The sequence below is a fragment of the Hypanus sabinus genome, chromosome X1 (assembly GCF_030144855.1).
Source record: "Hypanus sabinus isolate sHypSab1 chromosome X1, sHypSab1.hap1, whole genome shotgun sequence".
Lineage (NCBI taxonomy): Eukaryota > Metazoa > Chordata > Chondrichthyes > Myliobatiformes > Dasyatidae > Hypanus > Hypanus sabinus.
Window position 1 is genome coordinate 50,962,376 of NC_082738.1, and position 23,878 is coordinate 50,986,253.

The window sequence follows — 23,878 nt, forward strand, 5'->3', positions numbered from 1 at the left end:
AATATTTGTCCACTTGTACCTTTACAAAGAAATGACAGCATTTTATTGCATTGGCAGCATTAAAATGTAACAAGTTGCTCATTATCTGGAAAGCTCATCAATAATGGTGGTCAAACCTTTCCATGTTCACCCACTGCAGCAATACAGTCAATACTGATCTCATTAATTAGGCGTGTTTCCAAAATATATAGGCTGTGACAGCCAACATGGTGCCAGCTATTCCAAAATGTAGTGTCCACATTCTGTGAGGGAAGTCATCGCTTTCCTATTAAGGAATGGCAAGTCAACTCTCACCACCCCCAAACCAAAGCAAACTGCCTATAAGCAGTGATCACCACTCTAAATTAAATGTGATCGAATCACAGAAATTCAAACAGGTCACCTGGCAAGATGAATACTCTGTCAATATGTTGGCCTTACTGATTAGGCTGGGCCAGTTTCAGTTCATACAAAAAGCTAAGTAAACTCAGTCAGTCAGGCAGCTTCTGTGTAGGCAGTCTTTCAGTCCACTCCAGGTCCAGTTCTTCACACAGCTAAACTAGCAGTAAAGTGTAATAGGAATGGATCATTTTATTAATGCAAGCCATTAGTGTTTTATAACCATGATTGTGATCACTGCTCTGGACAGACTAAATGCCTCAATGATAATACATTTTAATCCTTGCCTTGAAGTTTTAATCAAGTGGCAACTAACATTATCTTGCCAATCACAAAGACTGGATAGCAGTGAGGCCAATTTATTTACTTACTGAGACTCCACTAAATTAAAGGAAACTCCAGTTTATAACCTGATGCTCTTGGTCTATTGGTATCATCACTGGCGATTAGATTAAGAAATCACCTGTATTCCGAATTGATTCCATAACCTACAGACTTGCTTTCAAAGACTTTGCAACTGGTTCACAGTTTGCCTTTTGCACATTGGTTGTTTCTGAGTCTTTGTCTGTTCATGTGTAGTATTTTTGTAAAAATTCTTTTGTATTTCTTTCTTCAAGTAAATGCCTGGAAGAAAATAGTAACATACCATATATGTAATAAATTTATTTTGAACTTTGGAAATAAGGCACACTTATTGTTTTTAGTCTGTTTCTTCAAAAACAAGTGAACATTTTACATAATTTATGGGCTACAGCATGGTGCTGAGAAGCTGTAGGGACCTGAAATCTTTCCTGACTTCAATCACCTCCGTGTGGAGTTTGCAAGTTCTTTAATCTCTCACTTCAGCAGTCTGAGGTATCCACCTGCTTCAAGCAGGCTTCAATCGTACCAGCACCTAAGAAGAACGTGGTATCCTGCCTCAATGACTATCGTCCAGTAGCACTTGTGTCCACTGGAATGAGGTATAACAACTCCTACCTGAGGAGCTAGTTTGATCTGCTCCAACAGGTCAACATCAGATGCCATTTCATTGGCTCTTCACTCAGCTCTGGAACATCTGGACAGTGAAGATGTACACATCAGGATGCTCTTCATTGACTGTAGCTCAGCATTCAACACTACCATCCCCTTTAAACTAATCAGTAAGCTCCAAGATTTAGGCCTCTATACCTCATTGTACAACAGGATCCTAATTTCCCCACTTGCAGACCCCAGTCAGTATGGATTGGCAACAACATCCTCCACAGTCTCCCTCAGCACAGGTGCACCACAAGGTTTTGTGCTTATCCGCCTGCGCTGCTCGCTTTATACCTATGACCACGAGACTAAGTATAGCGATGCCACATTTAAATTTTCTAACACCACTGTTGTTGACTGAATCAAAGATGGTGATGAATTGGCAATAGGAGGGAGTTTGAAAATCTGGTTGAGTGGTGCCTCAACAACAAACTCCTACTCAACATCAGTACAGCCAAAGAGCTGATTATTAACTGCAGGAGGAAGAAACCTGAGGTCAATTAGCTAGTCCTCATTAGTGGATCAGAGGTGTAGCAAGTCAGTAACTTTATATTCCTCAGCATTATCATATCATAGGATCTGTTCTGGGACACGACAGCCACTCTACTGCCTTAGAAAATATGTGCAGATTTGGCAGAACATCAAAAACTTTCAAAATCTTCCGTAGATGCACAATGAAGAATGTCCTGATTGGCTGCATCACAGCCTGGTATGGAAACACTAATGCCCAAAAATGGAAAAACTAAGAAGTAGTGGATACAGCTGGTCCATCAGAGGCAAAGCCTTCCCCACTATTGAGCATATTTACAAGGAGCACTGCCACAAGAAAGCAGCAACGTCATCAAGGACGCCCACCATCCAGGGCATGCTCTCTCCTCACTACTGCCTTTGGGAAGGAGGTAGAGGAACCTTAGGTCCCACACCACCAGGCTCAGGAACAGTTATTATCCTTTAGGCTCCTGAACCAGTGCTGAACTCTGAACTGATTCTACAACCCATGGACTCACTTTCAAAGACTCATATTCTCAGTATTATTTATTTACTTTTTTGTACATTTGTACAGTTTGTCATCTTTTGCACATTGGTCATTTGTCAGTCTTTGTGTCTAGCTTTTCATTGATTCTATTGTGTTTCTTCGTTAGAAATAATGGCTATTCTCTGAAAACCAGCATAGATTCAATGGGTGGAATGGCCTCCTATGGTACTTTTACCCAATTATCTTCTGTGCAGCAGTATTTATCCTTCATTTCCCTTTGCCTCCAGTAGGGTGCTGAACAATACCAGTAAGATTTACAGTAATAAGGACAGCTTCTATCCCACTGTGATCAGATTCTTGAACCTCTGGATGGACTGTTGGCCTCAGAATGCACTTCGTTATGACCTTGCCCATTATCATTTACCTGTACTGCACTTTTTCAGTAGCTTTTACACTTTATTCTACATGGTTATTGTTTTATCTCATTCTAGCTCATTGCACTGTGCAATGATTTGATCTGTCTAAGTAGTGTGGAGGACAAGCTTTCCAACGCATCTTGATACACATGACCATAATAAATCAATACCAAAACCAAGATTTGTCGCTCCCCTTGAACAGCATTGTGCAATTGTAGACCTTTTAAGTAAGGTCTGCTGTGACCACAGCCATGTCTTTAGTCATATGGAACCATTCACACCCTTAAATCTGTACATAATGTTGCACACACATAACTAGAATACCTGTAGTAATAAGTTGCACACTGTTGTACTTCACAAACAACAATCTGGTTCCGTGTAGGTTTTCAACAAGCATAGAGTGTACATTTAAGCTAGACTTTGGTCTGTTACCTTTGTCTACTCTCCCAACCCCCATCTCTACTACCAGTACTGTTATTGATGTTGAGTTTAGTAACACTGTGCTTGATTCTGACTTGAGCAGTTCAGAGCTGCTGTGTCAGGCCACTGTTGAGCCTCTGTGGATTCTGCCTATACTTGCTGCCTCAGTAAAGTAGCCAGCATAATCAAAGACACTACCCACTCCGGACATTTTCCCATTGGGCAGAAGGTACAAAAGCCTTGAATGAATGTACCACCAGGCTTAAGGAGAGCTGTGAAAGGACTATTGAATGGTTTTCTGTAATGATAAAAGGGACTCATGACCTTATAATCCACCTCGTTATGACTTTGCACCTTATTGTTTACCTACACTGCATTTTCTGTGCATCTGTTATTGTTTTACCTTGTACTACTTCAATGCATTGTGTAATGAGTAGATCTGAATGAACAGCATGCAAGACACGGTTTTCATTGTACCTCAGTATATGTGACAATAATAAATCAATCCAATCCAATCCAGCTTGCTCCTTGAAAGGGAAAGATGCAGCCTGCCATTGTGTAACTGTCATCCTCCAGGCCTGCTGGGCTGAGATTAATAAGTGCTGCACAACTCATGTTATTAGCCACAAATGCATCATTGCAGGCAGTCCTGGGATTTCAAGGTTATTTTGTTCTGGTGTTACCATTTTAGGTTTTCTCTGCAAGTTTCTTTAGCCCTGTAATACTCTTCAGCTGTCTCCAGTGCTACTGCATCATTTAGCGGGGGAATCATTCTGTTAAGCGTCAAATTCAACAATAGGTCTCCCATTTTAGTGCTTGACTTCTCATAAACATGTGGATTATGCAGCAAATGATCTCTGCTCTCTAGGGTTAGATTAAACATATCAAAGCAAAGCAAAGATCCTTCCCTTACTTGTGGTGGTCATAATAATCTGTACTGCTACCTTGCCCCCTGGAAATCAGTCTCCTAAATGTATACTGTTAGAACCTGAAATTAAAATCTGTTCTTTCCTATGTAATCCTGTTCTTTTTTTACATATAGATCTTTTGAAAGTAGTACATCCACAGGAGATTATCAGCTTGTACTCTTAACAGATATATTTTTGTACAATAACATATAAACTAGCCTCTTATCTTAAAAGAATATATTATTTTAGAATGCCACTTATGCAGTGACAATTTAATATATCATTCTAATATGACCATTCAAAAAAAGGCTTTGAATGCAGTCTGTTCTGTGATAATTATCTGTCTTGAAATTCCACTTTTTATTATGTTGATGATTGAACTGAGCAAGCATATGTTACTTTCTATTTGACTGTTGCTGTTGTAGATATGCAATTTGCTTATTTGTATTCAGCCAATGCTTAATTTTTTCACTTTTATTCAGAATCCAGGTGAATGACCTGATTGTGGAAGTGGATGGAATCAGTCTGGTTGGCGTAACCCAGAGCTTTGCCGCCTCAGTCCTTAGGAACACGAAAGGAACAGTCAGGTAATATTTCATGTGGTTGTGGAAAAGGTACTGGAACAACTAGATTTTGAAAAATAAGTCTCCTGGGATTTCTGCAGGAGTTCTCACACAGCAACTCCAACAGACACAGTGGAGTAATTTTTTGGTGACCTTTATCGCAGAGGGAACAGAAGTTAAGAGGTTAATGTAAACTTATAAATTGCCAGCAGTTAGAAAGTTTGTGTTGCCTTCGGTATACCTCAGGAGAATGAGAGATTTATATTGTATTGCTCTTAAATGAAGTGTGGAACATGATGTAGTTGTGTCTAATGTGCTGAGCACATGATTCTCTTCCAAAGGTGAAAGGTTATATAATATCTCCTTCCAAGCATTTTTTTTATTGTCAGCTCAGTTTTACAATCATACGAAGTTCACTTCTGTGATGTCATTGATAGTTCAGTAAAATCCCACTACTTCCATTTTGAGTAGGTGAACTCCCTGACTTTAAGCCTCATAAAACTGTTTGATTTGGCCATCAGATTTTTACTGTTTCTTCAACTACAGGTAGGGTCCTGTACATATCTAGCTGCTCATCCAGAATTGTTTTATTCCTTCTTGTACACCAGATTTCTCACCCATCATTCATTTGACAGATGGCCCATTCCTGCTTTTGTTTTAAGTTGTTATAATAATAAGCTTGAGAACTTGATGCAGAGGAAGCTAAGGCACCTGATGTGCATTGTCACTTTGACCCAGGCTGGGAGCTAGTTTCCTTTCTTCAGTACATCAAATACCAGTGCCAAAGTTGTAATAGAGGACAAGAGTAAATTGTAGTCTTGATGAGTATCATGACAGGTACAGCAGGTTATTAAGAAGGCAAAAGGTACAACAGGTTTTTAAGAAGGCAAATGGAATGTTGGCCTGCATTGCTAGAAGGATTGAATTCAAGAGCAAGGGAGGTCATGCTATGACTATACAGGCTACTGGTGAGGCCGCACCTGGAGTACAGTGTGCAGTTCTGGTCTCCATACTTGAGGAAGGATATACTGGCTTTGGAGGCAGTGCAGAGGAGGTTCACCAGGTTGATTCCAGAGATGAAGGGGTTAACCTGTGAGGAGAGATTGAGTCACCTGGGACTGTACTCTCTGGAATTCAGAAGAATGAGAGGAGATCTTATAGAAAAATACAACATTTTTAAAGGGATAGATAAGATAGAAGTAGGAAAGTTGCTTCCATTGGTAGGTGAGACTAGAACTAAGGGACATTGCCTCAAGATTCAGGGGATAAGATTTAGGACGGAGATGAGGAGAAACTGTTTTTCCCAGTGAGTGTTGAATCTGTGGAACTCTCTGCCCAGGGAAGCAGTTAAGGCTTCTTCACTAAATATATTTAAGGTACAGTTAGATAGATTTTTACATAGTAGGGGAATTAAAGGTTATGGGGAAAAAGCAGGTAGATGGAGATGAGTTGACGGACAGATCAGCCATGATCTTATTGAAGGGCAGGGCAGGCTTGATGGGCCGGATGGCCTACTCCTGCTCCTATTTCTTATGTTCTTATGACATATTGGAAATTGTTGTACAAAGAGTATTTGCATGTTAATTCATTGCTTTCTTGGCTAATCTTTGAGAGAAGCAATAAGCTAATAGCGCTTTAAAATAGAGAAATGCATCTCAATCAGGATTTCACTACATTCACAGTGTTAGCAGTATAATGTAGTGTGAAGGATTAGCAGAGGCTTTAGATATTCTTCAAGTGGAAATAAAATACCATTGACTTGAATAGCAAAGAGATGCTAAGCACCCGTTTATAAAAATAGTCACAAGATCCTTTTAGAACCTAATTATCCAACAATTGAACATACTTGTCATGAATTTCATCTCAGAGTCATTTATTCATTTCTAAGCCATATTAATGTAAACATTCCCTTACCTGGAAGTTTGTTTTTGGTCCATTGTGCTAAATGCTCTGTAAAAGGCAGCTGGTTAACGTGATCTGCCTCTGGAGCTCCATTCAATAGAGCTGGATGAAAATCTGGAAGGCTATTGCACATAGAATGTCCTTTGTAATACCTCAGAGTCCCAGGGCTTGCTGCCCATGGAAGCTGAAGGTTGAAGAAGGGAGAGTGGACACTGTGTGAAGATAGTGCAGAGCACCAAACCTATAGAAGCCACAGGAAATGTAGCCAGAGGAAGGAGTTCTGCAGGAGAAGTATCTTGATACATGATGTGGACAAGCCTTGTTTACTTTTGATAACATGTACTCCTAAAGGTGCCAAGAATTCCAGTCACTGCATCTACAAGTATTTCTTTGCATCATACAGTTCTCTCCATTATGCCAGTCAGCTAATGTATCAGTAGCTTTAGACTTCTGAGTGGGCTGAGATTGAGAGGTGGATGGCCAGTGTGGTCAGTATACCACGTCTGAGGTCGTATTTCTCTTGGGTAAAGGGAAGCCCCACTTATGGCTACATAAATTCTTTGGTTGTATCAATGTTTGGTACCTCTACCAACTGCCTATAAGCTTTGATATCCTTGCTATTTCAGGCATTCTTGCAGAAGGTTGTCACTCTGCTTTTAATTGATGTGGTACACAAATGTATTCAACTCTTTACTGGTTGAAATGATTGTTCTAAATTCTCCCTGCATTGTAACTAAGGGCTTCATGGAAGCCTTTTGCAGCATGCTGTGGGGTGATGCTAATCCTCCTCCACTTTCAGCTCCTCACATGCTATATTAATAATATATAAAAATAGCAAGTTTGCTCAAGAGCCTTGTAATGAAAGCATACAGTAGCATTTCCATATTGTGCTGAAATCAGCAACATCTGTTGCCCCACCATGCCAGTAAATTCAAAATTGTCCACCATCAGTCTTCCATTCCCCATAACAGGATTTTAAACATCTGTATACCAAAAGAAAGTAGTCTTCAGCCACCCGAAACAATCTCGTTTGTGCCATTTGCCCCTTGAGTTTGTCTTTGTCCTTTCATTCTGTCCAATTACCTACTTTCATGACATTCTCAGCTTCCCTTTCACACTCTCTTTATCTACTCATCATCTCCCTGTCTTGTACCTCCTCATCACTCACTGACCTCCAGTGTGCCAAAGTTCCATTCTTCTAGTCGTTATTTCCATCCTCTGCTCTCACTCTGTCTCTTCGACACTGTTACCCCATTTTTCTTCTTCACCCTACTCCCTCTTCCTTTTCCCTCTTCACTTATTCACTTTCTTCTCTTCCCCACTCAAGCACTAACCTTCATACGATTCCTTCTTCTCAGTCCTAACATTCCTCCCTTCTCTTTCCTCTCCACAGATCTTCTCTAACCTCAACTGTCCACTTTCTTCCTGAATTCGCTAAACTCTCCAGCTTCTGCACTGAACCTGCTTGAAGGGCCTTGACTTCACTTATGAGAGGGATGTGGGATAAGAATAGTGAGGCATTAATACGTGCAGTGTGAACGTCTGGAATGTAAAGCAGCAATAGAAGCCTGGCAGCTTCAGAAACATTCTGGCTTGGCTCTTGATCCGAAAGCTTCACATTGTTCCATAGCTTATTTTAGCAATGCACAGGAAATCCCAAAGGACATTAAATAGCAAAGCAGTTCAGGCTTATGCATGCTTTCCACTGAAAGCTGTTTTGGATGAAAAACTGCATTTCAGAGGAAACATAATAGAGTTCATGGAAAAAAAATGGCCAAGAAGTAGACATTTTGGAAATAGATGTTAATTAGTAGAAAATATTCTGTGCTTACAAGTATAACTGATGCGAGATTATAATAACCTTGAAATGAGCCATTTCTAATGATAGTCTGAAACAAAGCTTATAAATTACAGATCTATCCAGCAAACACAGTTAAAGGACAGGACTTCTTGTAACAATAGTGACAGTAGCAACTTGTACCTACAGTGTAGTTTTAATATTAGAAATGTCCCAATGTTTTATACAATGCAAAATCAAGTTAAAATGGATACTCAACTGAGGCAGATGTTAAAGATTTGAAAAAAAAAATTACAGGGTCTATTTAGATAAAGGTTTTAAATAAAGAAAAGGGGAGATAAAGGGGTTTCATCAAGAAATTCAAAAATATGGAGATAGGGAAGTGGAAGATCAGGGTCAATGTTAATAAGAGAAAGGGAGATGTATAATCTTGAGTTCCAGACTTGGGGTCTAAAGTCACCAAAAGAGCTATTGAAGCAACACACACAAAATGCTGGAGGAACTCAACAGGCCAGGCAGCATCTGTGGAAAAGTTGAAAGGTTTTGGGCCTGAAACATTGACTGTTTACTCTTTCTCATAGATACTGCCTGGCCTGCTGAGTTCCTCCTGCATTTTGTGTGTGTTGCTTGGATTTCCAGCTTCTACAGATTCTGTTGTTTGTGAAAGGAGATATAGATATGAGGCTTTTCAACTGGGGATCTCCAGAGGTCTGGTCAGTTTAATTGCACAGCCCTAATTACTGGCATCTCTCTCCGTATGCGTGAGAGAAACTTCAAAGAATTAGGATTAATTTGTCATAACTCTGCCTGCTGCCACTGAAACCAGTAATGGGATGTGAACACTGCTGGCAAGGTCAGTGTTTATTGACTGTCTCTAATTGGTCTTGAGAAGGTGGTGGCAGGCTGCAGTCCGAGGCTTGTCCCACAGTGTGTTAGATTTCAGGGTTTTGACTCGGCAACGATAAATGACTATAGGGCAATATGTTCCCATTAATCTTTGAGGTGATTGATGGCTGTTGCCAATCATGTGGGCTGTTCCATACTACTTGGCTTCAAGCTTCCTCAGAGTCACTTACCCAAGCTTACTTACCCAAGTAAGTGGAGATGCTTTGGTGAGTGAGAAGGTGAATCTTTTGCACCCCCACCCTTTACATATACTTTGTCACAGACATGGACATGGTGCACCTAATGGCCTCCTTGTAGCCTAAAACTTCCTTTGATAATGCATTGCTCTGGAAATCATACACTGACAGGAAAATTCAAGTCATGTGACACAGCAAAACAGACTGAAAAAGAAGCACATTTATCTGATGTTTTGTGTTCTTATACTTTTTCAGCAAATTTCCCACCCTTATTAGCTTCAATAACCCATAATTGAAGGCATTTTTAATTTCTTTAGCTGTCAAGATGTAAATATGGGAATGCTAATTAAAAACAAATTTTTGAAGTAAAATTCCAAAATTAAACTAGATAGCAATTTTAAATCAAAATTCTGCATTTTGCATATTGAACATTATGGCATTAAAGCAGCTGGTAAAAATCATTCTGTGATACTGGAGTTGGAGTGAAGGAAAGATATTTCTCATCTCCCATTGTTCAATATACTACTTTTTTTTTTACAGAATCCCAGTTGTTGCCAGTGTGGAGGAGATTCACTGTGAGGAAAAATCCTGTAGAATCAGATATGTAATTTAAACAGAAGACTATCAGCGTTACATTGAAGATCATGATCAATTGATTTTCAGATCAGATTCAGTTTGTCATTTTGTTTAATTGCTTAGAATTAGTGATGTACAGTAAATCTTCCTCCAAATAAATTACTTGACAGACAAGATGGTGTTCAACAAAGAATGGGTAATTGAATTATCGGCTTCTTAAGGCTCATAGTAAAACATAAGTTTACCCTACTCTCCCAAGTTTTTGATTTGGTTTGGTATGTTTGTTTTTTGTGGACTAGTTTGGTACATCAGTTTCAATGCTTGTACATATCTTTTTGAGATAATGTGCATTGAGACTATGTCGAACTATTAAATTCTAAGTAGCCATACTGTAACAGAACACATGATGATAGAACTATTTTATAGTTTCATTTTCTGGGTCAGGTAGGTAAAGATGGTACCTCTGGTGGATGAGACCAGGGTTGCCATGAGGATAAGTTATAGTCACCCATCTAGTGGATTAATGGGGGCAGTTAGAGATCAGAAAAAAGGAAGAAAGCTGTGAGGTAAGGATAATAGAATGTGAAAATGCAGACAGAAAAGTGGAAAGATCAGAAACTGCAAAGAGAAAGACAGTACTGAAGAAAGTCACTGATAGATAACTTAGAGCAGAAATAGTTCTGATACGAACAGAGAAAGTCAGTTATGTCAAGTTGCATTGTGCCCTTTTGAAAGATCCTTTCCTCTACCATCTTAGAATCAGCATGCTTTCTCTTTTTCCTGATTCTGACAAAAGGACTTTGATTCGAAATGTTAACTGTTTCTCTTTTCTGCTGTTACCTGATCTGAGTGTTGCCAGTGCTTTCTGTTTTTATGATAAACAGAATGTGATTTTAAAAAATGTGAACAGGTTTTTATGTTTATAATACTTACGTCACAGTTCTTTCTGGCTCTTAGCTCAGAACAGAAATTAAAGAATATTTTTTCTAATCAATCAACTTAAGCCAGTTGCAATCTATGTAGTGTCAGAAAAGTCATAATAGATTCAATTCATGCAACATGCATTTAAAATTAAATTTTAAATGTTTTCAGGTTCAGGTGGGAATGGTGAAGTATCTTTTATTGCTCTGAAACAATAAACCATTGGTCTGCTGATTGTGAATGGAAATATAATTTAAACAACGCTGAAGACAGCAAGCAGCAATTTTTCCACTTATTTATTATTAAAATCTACATCTGAATGAAGTGCTAGAATAGTCTTGTTGATGCTCAAAATAAAACATGTAAATAATTGATGGCAAGTTGTGAAACTAGTGTGGAAGGCATAAACACCTGTGGCTTCAGGGAACAGGTGCCAAGATGTTTTGGTCTGTCAAGATGAACGGTCTTTTGTCTTCTGCATTTTTTGTAGTTCTCTGTCTTTAGAAGTTAATATGAAGCTACCAATATGTGAACAGATGGGTAGAATTTCTCCTAATAACACAGGATGTTTTTGTGCTGCGATTTCAAGCTCAATTTTAAATTTTGTGAACAAGAGTTTTTAAAAAAAAGTTTCCAAATCTCACTGACCTCGTCGCCATGATGTCTTGGAGAATTCACTCTTAGGCCTATCCGGCACTCCGATAGCCAATTCCCTACCCAAGCAGGTGGTCAGCTGAGAGGATTAGAAAGATGAAAGGTGGCAGGAGGCTGAACTGTGGAGTGTAGGATCGCCCCTGCCACTTGGAGCTGGGAAAATGGGGACTTTCCCACCAGGGATAGTGAAAAAATAAAAAGGCTAGTTTGCTACAATGGATCTTCTCATGTGAGATGTCTCTTTTACTGCGTATGTTCAGATTTTGCAGTGGGAGGTACAAACTGATCTCCCAGGATGCATCACTCCAGGCTGTAAGAAAAGGAAAAGTGAGCAAAGATGAGGTGGGGTTCTAAACTTGGTTTTCCCTGAAAGTCCTTGAAACTCCAATAGTTATTAGAAGTTCTACAAGCAACCCATTGAATTCTAATAGATAATGAATGGGAATACAAAGGTCTATTCATTTCTATAGTCCAGAGTTGCCCTGAATAGTTTTTACTTGGTTTTTGTCCACTGGCCAAGTTTTAAATCAAATGACACCTTCATCAATCCCCACCATCAAATTACTGCCAAACTTCAATTTCAATGCTATCAAAACCCCAGGACTTTTGACTAGTGCACCCACACCATCAGACTAAGTCCAGGAGAGCTGAACTCACCCTGTCCTCCCCTGTGTTTTTGAAATACCTCACCTGGTTATTCCATGTATGGACATTTTTGGAAATATCCATACATGAAATAATGTACTTTGTAAATATATTGGTTTATAAATGAAAGAGCCATTGTTTTATTAATGCTGAACATTCTGAAATTCATTGCACAAAGTTTGCAGAAAAGACCCGGAATACTGTGTACAGCAATAAATGTTTATGTTCAGTCTCTGATAAAGAGTAGCCTTGCTTAGTATAGACAGCTCAATAATAATGAAACAGCAAAATTAATTTGTTTCAAGTTAATAAAGCTGATGTTATTAATGAAAATCATGAAACTACTGGTTTGTTTAAAGAAACAACTGGTAAATCTACTGTCTTTGAGTCAGTCCATATGTGGCTTCAGACTGATAAGAATATGGCCCAGAAAGCCATTCAGATATAGCAAAACCTCTTTCAAAATAAGTCAATAAAATTGGAAGTATTACGATTAGAAATACCAAGTTTGAATATTCCTGTAGACATTCCAAATTTCTTTTCACTTGGAGATGTACAGAAATTAAGAGAGCAGAGAGAGGGCAAACAGCTGGAGGTCATGGTACATATTAGCACCAGCAAAAGGGATGAAATCCTGAAGAGAGAGTATAGGGAGTCTGGTAGAAAGCTGAAAAGGAGGATCTCCAGGGTAATAATCTCTGGGTTGCTGCCTGTGAGGGTCAGAAAAGGAAGATTTACCAGATGAAAGTGTGGCTGAAGAATTGGTGCAAGGGAGAAAGGTTTCAGGGTTCTGCATCATTGAGCTCTCTTCTGGGGAAGGTATGACCTGTACAAAAGGTCAGGCTACGACTGAACTTGAGGGGGCATCAAAATCCTTGCAGGCAGGTTTGTTAGAGTTGTTGGGGAGGGTTTAAACTAAATTGGTCGGGGGTAGAAACTGAAATAAGGCTGAGGATGGGGCATTTGATACACAAATAGACACAATATGTAGAGAGACTAACAAAGGACAGGCAGATGATGAAGCAAAATTGCAGTCAGTGGGATGAGTTGAAGTGCAACATGGGGGTAAAATTGAAAACGTTAATGAAAACAGGATTGAAGGTGTTATATTTGAATGCATGCAGTATATGGAATAAGGTAAATGATCTTGTAGTGCTGTTGAAGATTGGCGGGTATGATGTGGGCATCACCAAGTCATGGTTGAAAGAAGATCATAGTTGGGAGTTTAACATCCAAGGATAAACATTGTATTGAAAGGACAGGCAGGTAGGCAGAAAGAAATGGGATGGTTCGGTTGGTAAAAAAAATGAAATCAAATCCTTTGAAAGAGTTGACATGGGATTGGAAACTGTAGAATCCTTGTGGGTAGAGTTAAGGAACTGCAAAGGTAAGAAGACCCTGATGGGAGTTCTACACAGGCCTCGAGCAGCAACCAGGATATGGTGTACAAATTACACCAGGAGACAGAAAGGGCATGTAAAAAAGGCAATGAATATGGTACTCATGGGGGATTTCAACATGCAGGTAGATTAGAAAAAATCAGGTTGGTGCTGGATCCCGAGGGAGGGAATTTGTAGAATGCCTACAAGATGGCCTTTTAGAACAGCTTATGGCTGAGTCCACTAGGGAAAAGGTAGCTCTGGATTGGGTTTTGTAAAATGAATCAGATTTGATCAGGGAGCTTAAGGAAAAGGAGACCTTTGGAGATAGTGATCATAATATGATAGAATATGCAGTTTGAGAGGGAGAAGTTAAAGTAAAATATTACAGTTCAGTAAAGGCCTGAACAACTTTAGAGGAGCTGGCTAAAGTTGTTTAGAAGAGGGCACTAACAAGGATGATGACAGAACAACAATGGCAGGAGTTTCTGGGTGCAATTCAGAAGGCGCTGGATAGATACATCCCAAAGAAGAAATATTCAAAAAGGGAGATGACATAACTGGCTGACAAGTCAAAGACAACAACAAAACAAAAGAGAGGGCATATAATACAAAAATTAGTGTGAAGGTAGAGGATTGAGAAGCTTTTGAAAACCAACAGAAGGCAACTGAAAAAGCAATAATGGGAAAAAGATAAAATATGAAGCTAAGCTAGCCAATAATATACAAGATAAAATCTTATTTCAAATGTATAGAGAGTAAAAGAGGTGAGGGTAGATGTTGGACCACTGGAAAACTTAATGATCATTTTGTGCCATTCTTCACTGTGAAAGACACTATTAGTCGGCCAGAAATGCAAAAGTGTCAGGGGCAGAAGTGAGTGCAGTTGCTGTTACTAGGGAGAAGGTGCTTGGGAAGCTGAAAGGTCTGAAGGTAGATAAGTCACCTGGACCAGATGGACTACACCCCAGAGTTCTGAAAGAGGTACCTGAAGAGATTGTGGATACATTAATAATGATTTTTCAAGTATCTGGAATGGTTCTGGAGGACTGGAAAAAAATGCAAATGTCACTCCACTCTTCAAGAAGGGAGGGAGGCACAAAAAAGTAAATTATAGGTCAGTTAGCCTGACTTAAGTGTTTGATAAGGTCTTGTTGTCCATGATTAAGGATGAAGTTTCAGGGTATTTGGAGGCACATGATAAAATAGGCCAAAGTCAGCAAGGGGGGAATCCTGCTTGACAAATCTGTTGGAACTCTTTTAGGAAATAACAGGTAGGATAGACAAAAAAGAGTCGGTGGCTGCTGTTGTTGGATTTTCAGAAGGCCTTTGACATGGAGCTGCACATGAAGCTAGTTAACTAGATAAGATCTCATGGTTTTACGGGAAAGATACTAGCATGGATTAGCTGACTGGCAGGAGGCAAAGTGTGGGAATAAAGAAGGCTTTTTCTGGTTGGCTGCCGGTGACTAGTTACTTCACAGTAATTTGGATGAAGGAATCGATGGCTTTGTCACCAGCTTTGCGGACGATATGAAAATAGGTGGGGGGGCAGGTAGTGTTGATGAAGAAGGGAGTCTGTAGAAGGATGGAGACAGATTATAAGGATGGACAAAGAAGTGCTAGATAGAATATAGTGTAGGAAAATGTATGCCTATGTACTTTGTAAGAAGGAATAATGGCATAGACTATTTTTTAATTGGGGGAAAAGTTCAAAACTCATAGGTGCAAAGGGGCTTGGGGGTCCCAAGTGCAGGATTCCCTAAAGGTTAACTTGCAGGATGACTGAGTGGTAAGAAAGGCAAGAGGACTAGAATGTAGAAGCAAGGACGTAATGCTGAGGTATTATAAGACATTGGTCAGACTGCACTTGGAGTATTGTGAGCAGATTAGAGCTCCTTTTCTGAGAAAAGATGTGCTGGCATTGGTGAGGGTCCAGCGAGGAAGGTTCACAAGAGTGGTTGTGGAAATGAAAGTGTTAATATATGAGGAGCATTTGATGGCTCTGGGCCTGTACTTGCTGGAGATTAGGAGAATGTGGGTGGATCTCATTGAATATTTGGTGGATCTATTGAATATTGAAAGATTTAGATGAGTAGATGTGGAGAAGATGGTTCCTAAAGTAAGGGAGTCTAGAACTAGATAGCACAGCTGCAGAATCGCAGGACATCCATTTAAAACAGAGATGAGGAGGGATTTCTTTAGCCAGAGAGTGGTGAATCTGTGGAACTCATTGCCACAGACAGCAGTGGAGGCCAAGTCATTTGGATATATTTGAAGCAGAGGTTTATAGGTTCTTGATTAGTTAGGACATCAAAGGTTATGGGTGAAAGCAGAATAGGATTGAGGAGGATAATGATTCAGCCAGGCAGAGCAGACTCAATGAGCCAAATGGCCTAATTCTGCTCCTTTGTCTTGTGGTCTTATGTTCAGTCTCAAAGGCAAATCACGGAACGGGATAGTACGGTAATGCTTTTCGCCTGCAATTTACATTCTTGGGTACGTCATTAGAAGGTGGTGGCACAGTGGCATTAGAATTCCACAACAATTAATCTGAATCTCATTAAACAAGGTGAAACATCGGCAACGATACCATGCTGGTTATCACCTTCTGCCCAATCTCAGTTTTTGAATTTCAATTGAAGAGTCACTTAGGGTGGTGAGAGAATAGATGTGATTTCGGTAAGGAATTTCATTATCTGTCAGCAGGAGTGGCATCGCTGTGACTGCACTCCACAGGGTAGTGTACCTGTGGCCAGCTTCAGCTGCTAAATGAGTGACATTTTTCCATCATTGTGTCAGAAGTGCATTATTTAACTGATGATTAACCAACTTTCAACATCATTTGCAGTATATCTGTTTATGTGCCCATTTGCAGCATAGCCAGTGTAGCTTTCAGGCTTGGATAGTTAAGTAGCAAGTAATATTTGTACCACACAAGCTCTACGCATGGGCCATCTCGAGGAAGAGTCTAACACCTTCCTTTTAACATTTAACTAGATTACTCACCCGCTATCAATATCTTATTGATTGCTATTGACCGGAAGTTTTACTGGGCCTGCTACACTGATTCTGTGGCTGAAGTAAAAGTCAAAAGTTAAGAATGCTGCAACCCATGACTAATCTCCTGACTCCCTGAGCAATTTATTGTTGCAAATTACAAATCAAGGTTTGTAACTGGCTTTCTTCAGTATTGCTTTTCAAACTCCACAAACTTTACATCCAGAAGAATAAAAGCAGCAGGTAGATTTCATCCTGATTGAGAAATATGCTGGCATTCTTTCATCATTGATGAGTTGAAATCCTGGAAATCCAAAACTACCTCACACGAAAGACCATTCCAATTCAAAGTGGAGGCTCAACACCACTTTGCAAGTGCAATTAGGAATTCCCATGAAATGCTGTCCTCCCTGATATTGTGCAGTGAAATATGTATAAAAATGAGTGGTTGTTTCTTGGAAGAATGTGGATATAATTTGCAACAACTAGAAACAGCCCCTCACAACAATTACGCTGGGTTTTCTTGCATTCAGTGCTGGTGTGGTTAATTTATTACAAAATCGAATTGCATTTCTGCAGGCAAATTCTGATGACGACAAAAGTGCTGAGAATCCAATCTCTAGGAAATTATTTTTAAAGAGATAACATGCTTTCTATTTTTGGGTTGTTGGTTTCAGGCTTAACTGTGAGTTCATTGACTACATTTTATTTACCAATGACTGAATCATCCATAAAATAAATTTCTACTATCTCCTTCACTTCTGGAATTAGTTTGTTTTTATCTTTATTCCTCCCCCAGTAGAGATTCTTTTCGCCAGTGCACTTCTTCCTGCTGACTGACCAGATGGTACAGCATTAGTCAGTGCTTCTTTTAATAAGCTCCAAGACCCTGGGCATTACCACAAGTTATTTGAATTCTAATATGGATGTAAACAGTTATTACAAAGTGATTCTCAGCAAGAATTGATACCAAACCAAAGCTTAAAGAAACGCCAACATCAGAGAAGCATTTCTGTAGGGTCTGGAGCAAAAGAAAAATGCTCGAAGTACTCAGTGTGCCATGCAGCATCTGTGGGGACAAAATAAAGTTATGTCAACTTTTCAGGTCTGACGCAGAGACTTAGCCAGAAATGTCATGACATCCATTTTGTCTGCCTGACCTGCTGAGTTCAGAATCAGAATTAGGTTTAATTTTTTTTTCAGCAGTAGTACAGTGCAATACATAATTAAAAACTATAAATTACAATAAGATGTATATATACAAATGTAATTAAATATATAGTGCAAAAAGAGAGGAAAAACACTGAGGTAGTATTCATGGCTTCATTGTCCATTCAGAAATCTGATGGCAAGGGGAAGAAGCTGTTCTTGAAATGGTGAGTGTGTGTCTTCAGTTTCCTGTACCACCACCTTGATGGTAGCAATGAGAAGATGCCATGTTCTGGATGAAGGGGGTTCTTAATGATGGATACCGCCTTTTTGAGGCATTGCCTTTTGAAGGTGTCCTCAATGCTGGGAAATCCATAATGGATCTGGCAGAGTTCACAACTTTCTGCAGCTTTTACCCATTCTGGGCAGTGCCCCCTTCATATCAGATGAAGATGCAACTAGATAGAATGCTCTCTACGGTACGTCTGTGGAAATTTGCAAGAGTCTTTAATGACATACCAAGTCTCCTCAAACTCCTAATGAAATATAGCCACTGTCATGTCTTCTTTGTAATTGCATTAATATATTGGCCCAGAATAGATCCTCAAAGATGTTGACGCCCTGGAACTTGCAACTGCTCATGCTTTCTACTTCTGATTCCTCGATGTGTGCTCCCTCGAATTCCCCTTCCTGAAGTCTACAACTAATTCCTTGTTCTCACTGATGTTGAGAGCAAAATTGTTGTTGCGACACCATGCAATCAGTTGCTTTGTCTTGCTTCTGTACGCTTCCTCATTACCATCTGAAATTCTACCAACAATAGTTGTCGTCAGCAAATGTATATGATGGTGATTGATTTATACCTAGCCTCACAATCATGTGGAGGGATGAGAGGGGATCTGATTGAAACATACGAGATTATTAAGGGATTGGATATGCTAGAGGCGGGAAACATGTTCCCAGTGTTGGGGAGTCCAGAACCAGAGGCCCCAGTTTAAGAATAAGGGGTAGACCATTTAGAATGGACTTGAGGAAAAACTTTCTCACCCAGAGAGTTGTGGATCTGTGGAATGCTCTGCCTCAGAAGGCAGTGGAGGCCAGTTCTCTGGGATGCTTTCAAAAAAGTGTTAGAGCTCTTAAAGATAGCGGAGTTGAGGAATATGGGGAGATGGCAGGAACAGGCTACTGATTGTGATGATCAGCCACGATCACAGTGAAGGCTGGCTCAAAGGGCTGAATGGCCTACTCCTGCACCTATTGTCATGGCTGTAGAGAGAGTATAGTAGAGGGCTAACCTTGAGGTGCGCCAGTGTTGTTTGCCAGTGAGGAGGAGATGTTACTTCCAATCCATACTTACTTTGGTCTCCCGGTGAGGACATCAAGGATCCAGTTGCAGAGCAAGGTACAGAGGCCCAGAATTTGGAGTTTGTTGATTAGAACTGAGGGTATGATTGTGTTGAACGTTGAGCTGTAGTCAATAAACAGCAGCCTGGCATAGGTATTGCTGTTGTCTAGGTGATCCAAGGACCGGTGGAGAGTAAGTGAGATGGCATCTGCTATAGACCTATGGAGGTGATAGGCAAATTGCAGCAGCTTCAGGTCCTTGCTTATGTAGGAGTTGATTCTAGTTATGACCCACCTCTCAAAGTAGTTCACAACAGATGTGAGTGCCACTGGGTGATGGTTGTTGAGGCAGCTCACCCTGTTCTTCTTTGTCACTGGTGTGATTGGTGCCCTTTTGAAGCAGGTGGGGACCTCCGACTGCAGCAGTGAGAGATTGAAGATGTCCTTGAACACTTCTGCCAGTTGGTTGGCACAGGTTTTCAGAGCCCCACCAGGTCCAGCAAGGCCTGGCTCCTTTTGAGGGTTCACCCTCTTGAAAGATGTTCTGACATTGGCCTCCGAGACAGAGATCACAGGGGCACCAGATGCTTTAGGGATTCGCACAGGTGTCGTTCTATTCTCCCTTTCAAAGCGTGCATGAGAGGTGTTGAGCTCATCTGGGAGTGAAGCATCACTGCCATTCATGATGTTAGGTTTCACTTTGTGGGAAGTAATTGTACAGTTCTGGATCACTGGTCTTGAATGCCACAGATCCAGTCCTTAAAGACTAAAAATCTCCTGGTTCATCCATGGATTTTTGTTTGGGTATGTTTGGTATATTCTCAAAGGCACACGCTTATCCACACAGGTCTTGATGAATTTGATGACAACTGTACCATACTCATTCAGACACAAGGATGAATTCCTGCATATTAGCCGGTCCACCAGCTCAAAGCTGTCCTGTAGGTGCACCTCCACCTCCTTTGACCATGCCTTCTTGCTCCTCAGCTTACTTTATTTATTGTCAACAAACAATTGATACTAGAGCGTGCAATCATCTCAGCGATATTTGATTCTGTGTTCTGTGCTTAGAAGAGTCTGCAGTTTATGTTTTGTGCATACCCACTACAGGCATTCTCTTACAACGCTGGTCAGTTTTTGAATCAATACCACACGGGAGATGAAAGAAAGAACAATGGACAAGAAATGTTAATAATTTTGGAAGAAAGAGACATTAAAGTTGTTGGTGTTTCTATAATTCAAAACAATTATGGAAATACTCAGCAGATCAGGAAATATTTGTAAAGAGGGAACATGAATTATTGTTCCATGTCAATATTGACCTTAAATCCTGATTCTGTTTCTCTCACCACAGATGCTGCCTGACCCCAGCTATTTCCAGGATTTTCTGAATTAGCTTCAGATTTGCGATATTTGCTTTTATCGTGGCCTGGGAATGTGATTTGAAATGTATTTCAGTGAGATTACTTTATCTGCAGCATTATTAGAATCAGTTAACCCAGTTAATGTCCTTGTTAAAAAAGCAAGGTCTGTTCATGCAAATCCATTAACCCCAGTACATTTCCTTTCATTTTTAGATGAATTATTGGAGCAATCGTGTGATTTAAGATGTGCACTTTGTCAAAGCAATGTTTGCAAGATGTGCTTTAACTAGCATTGTTTAAAATGTATTATCATTTGGAATATGTTGCTAGGCTAGAAGAGACAATTATTCGGGATGTAACCTGGCCTATTCTCGTATAGAAAGGCAAGACAGCTGACCGTAACACTGGGGACTCAGCCAAAAAACAAAATCCGTTTAAACGTCCTTTGTAAGGCGGTCATCATTGTCAGTTGTTAATGTAACTGGACTTAATTTTGAAGAGTGGCAGGTTACTTTCAATATTTGAAAAAGGAGCAAGCTTTTTGATGAAATCTGGGCTACAAATACATGTCCAGTTGCTTGGTGCTGAATCATCAAAGATATCTTTTCAAATAACCAAGAAATGTATCAAATGAAGAAGGAATGATTCAGGAAAATTGCACTGAACTTCGAGCAAATAGGAAGATAGAAGCATGCTGGCAGGGTTGAGGCAGTAACTAGAAGCTCTTAAGCAAAATAAACTGGAGAATTTTATACTTAAGGGGAAGAATCATAGATCAGGAATAGGGTATTAGTGCATTAACCCTGGTCTACAGAGCATGTAAGGTGAGCAGGAATGAGACTGATAGGTTTGTTGTTCTGGGTGTTGGCATGGACTTTTTTGGCCAAGTGTCATTAGTGCTGTAATAAGTAAGTAAATACAATAGAGCATGTAAAACGCTAACATGAAAGAATGCAACATTTAAATGCCAGTGAAAGGTAGAAATTTTGGAGATAAGATTGAAAGCTGCCATGGGAGGAGAGGACTTTGGCAATGGTGAAACCATACCTGGGGTAGTTTGGGTCCCCTTATTTGAAAGGATGTGGTTATACTGGGACTACAGCGAGAAGACTCACCACTTCCTAGGATGACATATGAAGAGGAATTCAGTGGACTAAGCTTCTCCTCTAGTTTGGAGAATGAAAGGTGACTTCACTGAATTATACAAAATCCTTCCAGGGATTGACATCCTATATATGAGGAGGAGATTTCCCCTGGCTAGGAAATGTATACTCACAATCTCAAAATATAGAATAGGCCACAAATGAGGAGACTTTTCCCCACACAAAGGGAATTGAATCTTTGGAATTCTCTGTCCTGGAGGGCTGTGACTGCACAATAGTTAATTGTATTGAAAAATGAAATTGATAGATTTTCAAATATTAAGAGAATCGAGGGAAATTGGATCGGAGCAGGAAGTTGGTGCTGAGAAGAGGATCTGCTCTGAGTTTATTGGATATTGGATCAGGTTGAGCAGTCAGATGGATGACATGTGCACCTACTTTTAATTTTGCAATGTGACGGAATATAGGAGATGTAATTAAAACTCAAAGGATAAAAAAATCATTATTTACCCCATGTACAGAATATTAAAAGAGCTATTGGTTTTGCCTTGTGATAAAAACAGCATAAAGAATTAGTTGGTTATTTGGTATGAGGTGATAAGATATAATAGCAGTTATTGTACAGTTTAAAAAAAAAACTCAAGCCAATATTAGCAGTGTGTCACAAACCACCACATCATCATGAGAAAACTCCTCTGTGTAGAGGTTAGAAAAGGGAGGTAATTTTAATTGGATATTTCAGTCAACAAAATATAAATTGGGAGCAGGCCAAGTGTCTAGATGACTTTGTGTAGGAGAGCCACAAGAGACAACCTTTATGCTGACTTTGTATTCATCAATCACCCCGAGTACAGACTGAAAGTGGAATTTATAAAATCACAGAGTACTGCATCACCCAGTGATAGAGTCTAACATATTCTAGGGCCTAATTGCACCACTAGGTAGAAACAAAATTGAAAACTTTAAAACATTAGTCTTAGGTAAGTAAACAAATCTATTATGTTAGTGGAGAAAGAGCTATGTAGAAGATATATTTGGAAAATCTTTCACATCTAAGGTTGTAAATTAACTTCAAAGCTGTCGAAATGCCAGGCAGAATTTGATTACAAGTAAATATTGTTCTGTAGATCAGACAAAATTGACAGATGAAAGTATTTGTAGGGTTAAAGAAAAAAAAATGAGTGAAGTCAACAAGGTCTCTAAAGTTACAACAATTATTTGCATTGAGAAACTGAATGTAGTCTGAAAATGTTACCAAGCTTGAAATTGAATGAGTTGGCCTAGATATTACATGTAGGTTGTGCCCAGCCTACGAACTGTGTGTATGTATAGCTTTTACATAATACTGATTTGTCCACTGCTATTAGCTGCTGCATTTCCAACTTGAAAGCTGCTTGGTTTATGAACGGGTAATTGAAATGGTGTGAGGTTAATTCAGACTGGCATCTTTTAATTAAGGAGGAGAATATGTTAGCACAGGTTTTTAATCCAGAACACTTTCTTAAACCTTACTCAGAGTTGGGCAAAGGGAAATGCATATAAAGTACAATGTATATGGAAGTTTCCCTCCCTTTACTCTGTGCTTCATCATCCTCTCCTATCAGCTTCCATCTCCTTTATCCCTTTGTCACTTCCACTTATCACCACCCAGCTTCTGACATTATTTCCATTCTCTTCTCTTCCTTATCTGTCCTTCATTCCCCCACGTCACCTGGACATATCTGTCTACTGCTGGCTGTTGTTCCACTCCTTTCTTCCACCCTTTTGTATCAACTGTCTTCCCTTTATCTTTCCACTCCAGATGGAGGGTCGCAACTCAAAATATTAACTGGCCATTTCCCTCCATACCTGACCCATTGAGTTCCTCAAGTACCTTTGTGTCTTGCTCCAGATTTCCAGCATGTGCAGTGTTTTGTGTCTCTGAATAAAGCAAGAGTTCACTTTAGAACTGGTACAATACTTTCTTCTTCATGAAGAGAGTAATAATTAGTAATACTGGCCTTCCATATGGAGTGGAAACAGTGGTGAACTGCTGGGTTATATTTGATATTAGAATTGGACAAAGTTTGCTTTTCATTCATGGACAAATTGTTGCAGTGGTGTATCATATGGATATATAATGTGTCAAGGATTACAAAGCCTCAGTGGAACTTCCACTGTGGTATTTTGGCAGCAGCGCTGCCTGAAGATATGGGAAAAAAATAAATGTTCCATCTGCACATGTTCCTGCTTTTGTTGTGACTGAATATAAAGTTGTGATATTTCCAAACTGGTCCAACTGTT

At 39.7% G+C, this 23,878-nt stretch overlaps 1 protein-coding gene across 3 annotated transcripts in view; it reads left to right on the forward strand.

The window, feature by feature from the left end:
* LOC132384937 (neurabin-2-like) overlaps positions 1-23,878 on the forward strand; it is a 239,285-nt gene that overhangs the window by 154,640 nt on the left and 60,767 nt on the right. For all 3 annotated transcript variants that reach the window (XM_059956594.1, XM_059956592.1, XM_059956593.1), the window contains exon 5: positions 4,598-4,702. In XM_059956594.1, the coding sequence (XP_059812577.1) occupies positions 4,598-4,702 (105 nt within the window). The remainder of the gene's footprint in view (positions 1-4,597; positions 4,703-23,878) is intronic.